The following is a 12,157-nucleotide window of genomic DNA, read 5'->3' on the forward strand; positions in this document are numbered from 1 at the left end:
AATCTACAGATTCAATGCAATCCCTATCAAGCTTCCAATGGTATTTTTCACAGAACTAGAACAAATCATCTCACAATTTGTATGGAAATATAAGAAACCTCGAATAGCCAAAGCAATCTTGAGGAAGAAGAATGGAACTGGAGGAATCAACCTGCCTGACTTCAGGCTCTACTACAAAGCCACAGTCATCAAGACAGTATGGTACTGGCACAAAGATAGAAATATAGATCAATGGAACAAAATAGAAAGCCCAGAGATAAACCCACGCACATATGGACACCTTATCTTCGACAAAGGAGGCAAGAATATACAATGGAGAAAAGACAATCTCTTTAACAAGTGGTGCTGGGAAAACTGGTCAACCACTTGTAAAAGAATGAAACTAGAACACTTCCTAACACCATACACAAAAATAAACTCAAAATGGATTAAAGATCTAAACGTAAGACCAGAAACTATAAAACGCCTAGAGGAAAACATAGGCAAAACACTCTCCAACATAAATCACAGCAGGATCCTCCATGACCCACCTCCCAGAATATTGGAAATAAAAGCAAAAATAAACAAATGGGACCTAATTAAAATTAAAAGCTTTTGCACAACAAAGGAAACTATAAGCAAGGTGAAAAGACAGTCTTCAGAATGGGAGAAAATAATAGCAAATGAAGCAACAGACAAACAATTAATCTCAAAAATATACAAGCAACTTCTGCAGCTGAATTCCCGAAAAATAAACGACCCAATCAAAAAATGGGCCAAAGAACTAAACAGACATTTCTCCAAAGAAGACATACAGATGGCTAACAAACACATGAAAAGATGCTCAACATCACTCATTATAAGAGAAATGCAAATCAAAACCACAATGAGGTATCATTTCACACCAGTCAGAACGGCTGCTATCCAAAAGTCTACAAGCAATAAATGCTGGAGAGGGTGTGGAGAAAAGGGAACCCTCCTACACTGTTGGTGGGAATGCAAACTAATACAGCCACTATGGAGAACAGTGTGGAGATTCCTTAAAAAATTGGGAATAGAACTGCCATATGACCCAGCAATCCCACTGCTGGGCATATACACCGAGAAAACCAGAATTGAAAGAGACACGTGTACCCCAATGTTCATCGCAGCACTGTTTACAATAGCCAGGACATGGAAGCAACCTAGATGTCCATCAGCAGACGAATGGATAAGGAAGCTGTGGTACATATACACAATGGAATATTACTCAGCCATTAAAAAAAATACAGTTGAATCGGTTCTACTGAGATGGATGAAACTGGAGCCCATTATACAGAGTGAAGTAAGCCAGAAAGAAAAACAACAATACAGTATACTAATGCATATATATGGAATTTGAAAGATGGTAACGATAACCCTATATGCGAGACAGAATAAGAGACACAGATGCATAGAACAATTTTATGGACTCTGAGGGAGAAGGTGAGGGTGGGACGTTCTGAGAGAATAGCACTGAAACATGTATATTATCATCTGTGAAACAGAACACCATTCCATGTTCGATGCATGAGACAATGGCTCAGGGCCGGGGCGATGGGATGACCCAGAGGGATGGGATGGGGAGGGAGGTGGGTGGGGGGTCCAGGAAGGGAAACACATGTAAACCCATGGCTGATTCATGTCAATGTATGGCAAAAACTATTACAATATTGTAAAGTAATTAGCCCCCAACTAAAATAAATAAATTTATAAAATAAAAAAAAAAAGTAAAAAAATAAATAAATAAAATAAAATAAAATAAATAAATTAATTTTAAAAAAAAAGAAAAAAAAAACCCAAAATACATTTACTTCTTAAATGTTAAACATGATAATATAAAAATATACAAATGTAAAACCACACAAGTTACTGTAACTTTTGTTAACTATTCTTTTATAAAGCAAGTGCAATATTATGTTGAATTCTTTAAAAGCTAACAGATAAAGTCTATTTTATCTAAACTGTTTTGAAAATAATTTCACAACTCTATTTTACCCAACTTTTATAGCACTTCACCTGTTCATTTCTTATAATAACCATACTATTTTCTTAGACATGATTTTTCTTTAAAAAAGGAAAAAAAATAGGTGATAGAATAATTTTCTACATGACAAGCCACTGAACGTTCCATTTTCTGTACAAGTATATATCCTTGATTTGGTTCTTTAAAAAGCACTATGACTGGTGAAAAGATGTTCAACATCGTTAAATGTTAGAGAAACGCAAATCAAAACTACAATGAGGTATCACCTCACACCATCAGAATGGCCATCATCAAGAAGTCTACAAATAATAAATGCTGTAGAGGGTGTGGAGAAAAGGGAACCCTCCTACACTGCTTGTGGGAATGTAACTTGTTTCCCACACTATGGAAAACAGTATGGAAGTTCCCTTTAAAACTAAAAATAGAGCTACCATATGACCAGCAATCCCACCCTGGACATATATGCGGAGAAAAACATGGTTTGAAAGGCTTCATGCACACCAATATTCACTGCACTATTTACAATAGCCAGGACGTGAAAGCAACCTAAATGTCCATCAGCAGAGGAATAGATAAAGATGTGATACGTATATACTATGGGATATTACTCAACCTTGGAAAAGAATGAAACAATGCCAATTGCGGCAACATGGATGGACCTAGAGATTGTCATACTAAGTGAAGCAAGTCGGACAAAGACAAATACTGCATGAAGTCACTTACATGTGGAATCTAACATCTGAAACAATCGAAGTCATTTACGAAGCAGACCCACAGACACAGAGATCAGACTTCTGGTTGCCAAGGGGCGGGAGTGAGAGAGGGAAGGAGTGGGAGTCTGAGAACAGCAGGTGCAAACTATTCTACGTAGGATGGACCAACAGCAAGGCTCTACTGTGTAGCACAGGGGACCATATTCACTCTCCTGGGATAAACCATAATGGAAAAGAACATGAAAAAGAATGTATGTATCTGTATAACTGAGTCACTGTGCTGTATAGCAGAAACTTTCACAACACTGTAAATCAACTGTACTTTAATAAAATTTAAAAAACCACCATGACTGTGAAAACCAAAAGGTTAAAAGAATCAAATGAGTATTTTACTCTGGCATAGGGTCACCCCTTATACCTAGCCATTTTTTTTTAATAATGTAAAGTTTGCTGAAATCCCTTTGTTTAAACCTACCTTGAAAAAACAGTGGCTTGACCTTCAGAGAACCAGGGTACATCCCAGCTCTGCCACGAGCTGCAAACATCACCTGGGCAAGTCACAAGCTCAGAGTTTGCGTTTTGTCTTAAGTGCACCCAAATCAGGTCCTCTGGAAGCATCTAAAGGGCCTCACTCTTGGGTTTTCAAACCTGAGCTCCCTCCAAAGTTCTAACACATGATTAGGAAAGAGGACTTGGGACACTTTCCACTGCACCCCCATCTCGACCTCAGCCCTGGCCCTCATCTCAGCCTCTGCTCTGCGTGGGTTGGATAGATGAAGGGAATGGGTGGACATTGACCAGATGCTGGGTCCAGCATCCCCATCTATTTCTAACTCACTGGGCTGACGTTACCCCCACCCCCACCCCAGGCCCTTCTCCCTACTTGAGAAACAACCGCTGTGCATTTCCCCAGGCCCTGTACCCTCTTGGTTGTGAAAGTCATGCCTAGTGGGCCTCATGTAAAGCTGTCCTCAAGCTACCAGCGGTGGCTCCATCTCAATCTGATTTTCATCAGCATAAACAACAACGCTGAAGCAGGTGACAAAGCAACGACACGACTCTGCGGTGTTTAGAGACATAAATACAGCTGCTCAGATACCCCAAGGCAGCTGCAACCATCAGGGAGGAGGAAACAGAGGTACCAGTTCAGGACACCCGACTCAATCTCCATCCACTCTGGCAAGGGGGAGTGTGTGGAGGGGGCGGGAAGCATCCAGGGCACACCTACCCTCAGCTTCCTGAAGACTGGCAGGCCCCTAAATGTGCCCAGAGCTAGAGCTCTCCTCTCTGATTTACCCGAGCTGGTCCATCATGACTTTTGAGGCAATGACTACACTTCAGAGAAGTAAAACACATTCTCTGTCAAACATTTCACAAGAAGATGAGATTCCAGGAAATGAGGATGGTAACTATTCATCACCAACCTTCCCAGGTGGCACCAGTGGTAAAGAATCCACCTGCCAATGCAGGAGACTCAAGAAACGTGGGTTCAATCGCTGAGTCAGGAGAATTTCCTGGCGTAGAAAATCGCAACCCACTCCAATATTCTTGGCTGGGAAATCCCACGGACAGAGGAGCCTGACGGCCTACAGTCCATGGGGTCGCAAAGAGTCAGATACGACTGAGCACACGTATCACCAGCCTCGGGAGCTTGCTCTGGCGGTTCTGATCTGCATGCCGGCTCCACACACTTGCCCTGCTTCCCAAGTCCCCTGTGACCAAAGCTGCTGCTTTCTGGCACCTGCCACCAGCATTCATCCCACCCAAGTCTATTTCAATCCCATTCTTATTTTGGCAGACCGTTTTCTGCAAAGCACCCCGCCAGTAGCTCTCTGCTGATTTTAGCGAACTTGGCACAGAGACCTTCTCTAGCAGGTGTAAGGAGCAGCAGACACGAATCCCCCCACCTCTTACAGTGAAGGCAGCATTTGAAGTTTGAGGAAATGTGGACAAAGAAGAAAAGGCAGCTCCGCATCTAACGCCAAGGCCAAGCCCTAGGAGATACACAGAATCTGCAACAGCTCAATGAAGAGGCAGAGAATACTGGCCTCCAGGTAGGATGGGAATCAACAGGATGGTCTCAAAAGCCAAAGGAGAGGCTGCAGAGCCTTCAGATTACTCACTGCCGAAATTGCTTCCCATCATCACAAAAGCAGTAATTATAGACGAAGCACAGAGGATTAAATCGAGGGAGAAGAAAGAAGTTTAGGTAAAGTGATGCTGACAACCAGAGTTATCAGAATATGAATGCGATCTCAGATCTCGCGAAGCCGGCAGGGGGTGGAAATATGGCTTCTTTAAGAAAAGGCATAGCAAAGCCTTATAGGGAGAAAACACTTGTTTCCTACATTCACTATTAGATGGATTTGTGAAGTTTCACATCAAATTTGGTTTAAAGCGATTCTTAAAGGGTGCTTTTATAGCAGTGACCACAGACCACCTAAATCAAAGGAAACTAGGGTGAATGCTTAAAAAAGCAAACGTCTAAGTTTTTGAAATTAAAATTTGCGGAAAGTGAAAGTCGAATCCAACTCTTTGCAACTCCATGGACTGTAGAGTCCATGGAATTCACCAGGCCAGAATACTGGAGTGGGTAGCCTTTCCCTTCTCCAGAGGATCTTTCTAACACAGGGATCAAACCCAGGTCTCCCACATTGCAGGCAGATTCTTTACCAGCTGAGTCACAAGGGAAGCCCAAGAATACTGGAGTGGGTAGCCTATCCCTTCTCCAGGGGATCTTCCCAACCCAGGAATTGAACTGGGATCTCCTGCATTGCAGGCAGATTTTTTACCAATTGAGCTATCAGGGAAGCCCAAAATATGTGGAAGTCAGGCGTAAAAATCTGCCACTTTAATAAACATCAGGTTACCCTGCTTTATATATATAAAGTAGCCAACCTAACACATATAAAGTGATTCCCTTTGTGGTTTTGATTTGAATTTTCTTGATGGTTAGTGATTTTGAGAATTTCTTCATTTAACTGTTGTCCATCTGTATGTCTCCTTTGGAAATATTGCAGGTCCTCTGCCCATTTTTAAATCAAGTTATTTGTTTCTTTGTTACTGATTGCAGGAGTCCCTTACATATTTTGGATATTAACCTCTATTAGGTACATAGTTTGCAAATAGTTTCTTTCATTCTGTAGGCTGTCTTTTTATTCTGTTGTTTCCTTGGCTGTGTAGAAGCTTTTGGCAAGAATGTGGAAAAGTCAGAACCCTGTACACACTTTATATATATATAATGGAATATTCTTTAGCAATAAAAATGAGGAACAACAGGACCAGCCAAAGCTGGGATTTGCTCAGAGACGCAGGGAGGGGAGGGGTCTTGGGGGAAGGAGAAGGGCTAGGGTGAAGGTCCCAGGGGCCAGACAGAGCCCCATCAGCTCAAGAAATGGAAGGGACCTGGGCTGGCTGCAGCACAGACACTGGGAGGCAGTCTTAGCTATGGATCAATCGGGTCTGTGGGCAGAATCTGGGTGCCAAAACACGGAAAACTCTGAGTAGGAAATTTGCAATCGAATACTTCAATGCCTCTGGCTACAGTGGAGGGTGGATGGGTGGGATTTGGAGGGAGTGTCATGTAAACCAAATGGAGAGAGATGATGTCCTCTGAAGGGGTGGAAGACTGACAGGTGGGAATCACGAGCTGGGCTGGACCACACGGAGAGGAAGGGGCTGCGAGTCTCCTGGATGGAGCTGCAAGCAGGTGGTCAGAGCCCCCAGCTTGGGGGGGGTCAGGTAACCAGAGACTCCTCAAGAGCTACAGGGACGAGCAGCACAGACACTGCCGCCTCCGGCCAGAAAGAAACAGCCATGGGCAGAGAGTGGAGCTCAGAGAGGAGTGAAAAGAAGAGAGGCTGGGCTTCTAGAGCACGGGCATGGAGCTGCGGACGTGCGACATCACCAAGTTCCAGCAAAGAGCGTTTTGTGCACAAAGTCAGGGCTGAACGCCACTCATAGGTCAGGAGTGAAGCCTTCAGAGCGAGCAGCACAGGACCCACTGGGGAATCAGAGCAAATCCCGGGTGAGTGGTGTGGGCACAGGACACAGCGAGTGGACGGAGGGCATCTCATCGTCCGTGTGAGATGGGAGCCCTGCAGGGACCCGGGAGGCGGGCAGGTCTACGGGGACAGGGGCTTCCGAGAAAGGTTCTGTTGTCATGTGCCACTTGGTTTCTCAAAGGAAGACCCACAATTCTATGTAAGTCCTGATGGGAGAGACTCAGGAGATGGGAGGATGAAAAGACAGAGGAAAGGACTTCTGCTCAGAAGGTAGGAGGCTCTTGTCCTGGGCAGAGGACCTGTGCTCACCCAGGAAGGGGGCCTGTCTCCCTCCTGGGAGGAGACAAGGGAAGAAGGAGTGTAGCAGGCAGGGGCAGTGGGGTTTGGGTGGGGGCAGAGATCAGTGCTCTCTGTGGCAGAGGAGGCAAGAGGGAGGCCAGAGCCATAAGGAGGGTTGAATTTCCAGCGAATGAATTTTCACCAGGACCATGGGAGCCCAGGGAGGCGAGCTGGATGCCTGAGAGCCAGTCACCGAGCATCCACACCCTCTGCCGCCACCACACAGTCCAGAGGCATTCTGGAACCTCTCAGAAGAAAGTGAGAACCATGCAAGTGAGTGAAGAGAACTCAGCCTGGTCAAACCTGTGAAGGACTAACACACTGGATGTTGCAGGGATGTGACCACTCAGGAGGGAGGAGAGGCCTGGGGTGCAGGGGTCAGCGGGTTCAAGGCAGGCAGAAGGTCACCATCACCAAGACTGTGGCTGAGCCACGGGGCTGGACCCTGCAACCCCACTTTCATGTCCTGTGTGAGGAGCACAGCAAGAAAACACCTTGCACGGTTTGGCTGCATCAGTTGCTCTCAAGGCCTTTCAAAGCAGGCAGTCCTGGTGGATTCAACTACAGAAATATGTTTTATCTCTGGCCGCAAGGCTGGAGGTCCAAGATCAGGGGCCAGCAGAGCTGCTGTCCCTGAGGCCTCCCTTCCAGGCCAGTGGATGGGGTCCTCACATGGCTCTTCCCAGTCGGGCATGCTCCCTAGTGTCTCTGTTTATGTCCAAATCTCCTTTCCTAAGGAGACCAGTCATATGGGTTTAGTACCCACTCGCTTAACTTCAGATGACTTTTTAAAGACCCTGCCTCCAAACACACTCACTTGCTGAGGTGCTGGGACCAGTACTTTAACAGACAGCATTCAGTCCCTGTGCCTCAGACAATAAAGAGTATGCCTTCAATGTGGGAGACCTGGGTTCAAGCCTTGGATCAGGAAGATCCCCTGGAGGAGAGCATGGCAACCCACTCCAGGATTCTTGCCTAGAGAAACCCATGGACAGAGGAGCTTGGTGGGCTACAGTCCATAGAGTCACAAACAGTCGGACACAACTGAGCGACTAACACTTTCACTTTCTTCCATCATTCATCATTCAGTCCCCAACACCAATGCCCTGCTAGAAAGCAGCAGAAAGAGCCAACAGACTTGAAACTTGTTATTCTCAGTAGAGTTGTCCAACTATTCAGCCCAACCAGTGGATTCAAGGTGCGGGGCCTGGAGCAGCAGCATCGCCTGCATCAGACATGCAGGTCCTCGGCCCCCGTCTTAAACAACTGAACTGGGAATCTGGGGGTGAAGCTCAGGGCTCAATATCTTAACAAATCCTCTGGGTCAACATTTTGATGTGTGCTCAGTAAATTTTTAAGGAAGTCAAACTAGTGAATCCAGTTCTCTAGTTATACATCAAGTATTATAATGCTGCTAAGTCGCTTCAGTCGTGTCCGACTCTGTGCGATCACATAGACAGCAGCCCACCAGGCTCCGCCGTCCCTAGGATTCTCCAGGCAAGAATACTGGAGTGGGTTGCCATTTCCTTCTCCAGTGCATGAAAGGAAAAGTGAAATTGAAGTCGCTCAGTCGTGTCCGACTCTTAACAACCCCATGGACTGTAGCCTACCAGGCTCCTCCGTCCATGGGATTTTCCAGGCAAGAGTACTGGAGTGGGGTGCCATTGCCTTTTCCCAAATATTATAATAAATGCAAGTATATTAGATCTTGGAAAAGCCTTTGCAAAAAATAAAGGATCCAAAGAGACTGAAACTGCAGGTAATGCACCTGGATGGGTGTTTCCTGCTGAACCCGTTGAGGGTGGGCAGAGAGACAGGATAACTGTAACCTCAGCCTCCTCACCCAGACAGGTGGGAGGGCCTGCCTCTAGGCTGGCTGAGAGCGTGCAGTGAGAACATGCATGCAGTGTGTGTGTCACAGCGTCTGATGCCCTCCAGGTGCCTCTATGTGGGGGCGATTCCCTGCCTCACCGCACAGGACTCAGGCTTCACAACTCATTTCTATGGAGCCACTGGGGCTCCAAGGATTAAGTCTATATTCTATATTTTACCCTGTCTTCATCAATCTCTCACAGAAATAAGAACTGAGTTACTGGCAGGCTGTTTCTGAAGACACGGGGTACGTAGAGAGAAGGGTTACCTGCGGGGGGGTGCCCCCTGGTACAGGAATCCATGACAAACAGTAAGTTTTCAGGGCATTCATAGGAAGAGGAACCTTTCTGTAAGTGGTTACTTCAGAAATCATGTTTCCCTAATGTGGATCATGCAAACAAACAAAAATAGACAAACATAGTAACTAAAGCATTTAACCCAGAAGACATGAAAACACACAGTCTCCAAAATCCTGATCTAGCTTTCTGATAAAATTACTTCCAGGAAGTAGCATAAATTTTACTTAGATACAGGCCTCATGCTGAGCTGTAACAGGAGGATTTTGCAGAATATGATAAAATTGGTAAATGTAGGCAGTCTGGTACCAAATTTGTTTTAATGCATCTTGGACTCACTTGTTTTTTAGTAATGAAATACTTAAATAGATTTTCAAATGATGTATTTTCCAGTTCCATAATTTGTAATTTCAATGATAAATAAAATTACATTTTTATATCATATTTTACAATGTAATGGAAAACACTATAATTTTTCTTTCCTCGGGATTCTCTTTAAATTTAAAATATAACTCTTTTTCAAGTAACATTAGCTTTTTTGCATGTCTATTTTTAACATATTTTCATGGATTTTGATAATGTTCCCCAAATTCAGAACATGGAATTATCATTTTTCAAAAGAGACATATAGCCAGAACGAAGAGGATACATGTAGGCAATACATTGTCAATGTAAATTATCTTAAATTCTCAACAATGACAAAATGTTTATGAGAGCATAATCACATTTTCTTTAAATTTGTGCATATATATATAAGTCATTTAACTAATGTAACATAAAAAAGTGAAGACTCAGAAATTAAACCTTTAGGGAACATTCTAGTACTGAAAAGAGAAAATAATGCCTATGTTCAGTTAAAATAAAAATTTTATATAAAACAGAGACAAGTTATGATATGTACAGTGGAATATTAACACAGAGCAGTTACACAAGCAATAGCATAGATGAATCTCAGGGATAAAACATAGGAAAAAAACACATAATTTTGTGCATATTGCATTATTCCATTCATATGAAGTTAAGAAAACAGGCAAAACTACTTTAAAGTTACAGCATTACTGTCAGAGGAAAGGTCTGACTGGGCAAGGCATGAGGGCCAGCCAAGGCCAACCTGGGTGATGGCTGCACAGGTGTGCACCATGGAAAAGTCACCCAATTCACCCAAGAACTATGCCATTTATGATCATATATATGCAGTTTCTGTTAGTAAAAATACATTTAAAATACTGTTTTTAAAAATTAATGATTTATGGGAAAAGCAAACAATTACAGGATTACAAAACAAATTCAAATAACTGTAAATATGAAGAGGGGCCCAAATTAATTAGTAACATGGAAATAAGCTCAGCAGTTACAATAATATAAGTCTAAAGGAACCCAACGGCTGACCCTTCATAAAGGGTTACAGGCCTTTTCCTTTGACTATAGGGGAAGACCTTGAATGTAACAGCTGTCACTCCTACACTCAAGCTACACAACAGCATAAGTAAAAATTTTACATATCTAATTAAGATTGCCTTTAAAAAAATCAAAACAGAGATTTTCCTGTTCAGTCTGAAGAAGAAACGCACCCTGCTGTGGGAGAGCCACATGGCTAAGACCTGAGGGTGACTTGTAGGATCTGAGAGCAAATCCATTGACTGCTGGCCAACCATGGTGGAACCCATTCTATGAGCACAAGGACCTGAATTCTATCCACAAGCTGAAAAAGTCTGGGGGAGAATCCAGATAAGGAGGGTTCCAGATAAGAATGCAGAGCAGATGGCACCTCTGTTTCAGCCTTTGGAGACTCCAGACTTCTGACCTACAGAGACTGGGAGATAAGAAGTAGATATTCTGCACACAAATATGATGGAAAAATCAGCAATTGTAAGAAGAGGAGACTAAAAATGTAGGCTATTGGAAATGCATTTGAAACTAAAAGATCAGCAACTTAAAGCAATCTTGTGTATATACATATATATATATGTATGTATGTATGTATATTTAGCCTGTTATATCAAAACCTTATGGCAATTGCAAACTGAAAATCTCCAATATACACGGGCACACACACACACACAAGTGCACACACACACACACACACACACAAAGCAATCCAAACACAACACTAAAATTAGGCATCAGATCACAAGAGAACAAAAGAGAAGTGGAAGAAAAAAGACCTACAAAAAGAAACCCAAAACAATTAACAAAATGTCAATAAGAACATACATATTGATAATTACCTTAAATGTAAATGGATTAAATGCTATGACCAAAAGACACAGGCTGATTGAATGGATACAAAAATAAGATCCATATATGTGCTGTCTATAAGAAACCCACTTCAGATTTAGGGACACATACAGACTGAAAGGGAGGAAATGGAAATCAAAAGAAAGGTGCAGTGGCAATTCTCATATCAGACAAAGCAGACTAAAATACTGCTACAAGAGCCAAAGAAAGACATTAAATAATGATCAATGAATCAATCTGGGAAGTTATAACAATTGTAAATACATATGTACTCAACACAGGACATCTCAATATATAAGACAAATACTAACAGGTATAAAGGGAGAAACAGACAATAACACAATAATAGTGGAGGACTTTAACACCCCACTTGAATCAATGGACAGATCACCCAGACGGAAAATCAGTAAAAAAAACACAGGCCTTAAATGACACATTAGACCAGATGACTTAATTAATACTTATAGAACATCCCTCCAAAAGCAGCATAATACACATTCTTCTCAAGTGCACATGGAACATTCTCCAGGATTGACCACACACTGGGCGACAAATTGAGCCTTGGTAAATTTAAGAAAACTGAAATCATTAAGCATCCTTTCCAACCACAATGCTGTGAAATTAAAAATCAACCACAAGGGAAAAAAATCTATTAAAAAACGCAAATATGTAGAGGTGAAACAATATGCTACTAAACAACCAATGAAGCAC

General features: G+C 42.9%; 1 protein-coding gene across 1 annotated transcript in view; it reads right to left on the bottom strand.

Moving 5' to 3' along the window:
- The window catches only part of ABCA13 (ATP binding cassette subfamily A member 13), a 413,377-nt gene that overhangs the window by 191,990 nt on the left and 209,230 nt on the right, over window positions 1-12,157 (bottom strand). The window contains exon 45 of the mRNA XM_081536362.1: window positions 8,641-8,654. Within this exon, the coding sequence (XP_081392488.1) occupies window positions 8,641-8,654 (14 nt within the window). The remainder of the gene's footprint in view (window positions 1-8,640; window positions 8,655-12,157) is intronic.

This window comes from Giraffa tippelskirchi, chromosome 10 (assembly GCF_054371585.1).
Source record: "Giraffa tippelskirchi isolate mGirTip1 chromosome 10, T2T-mGirTip1v1.2.pri, whole genome shotgun sequence".
In the NCBI taxonomy this organism is placed as follows: domain Eukaryota; kingdom Metazoa; phylum Chordata; class Mammalia; order Artiodactyla; family Giraffidae; genus Giraffa; species Giraffa tippelskirchi.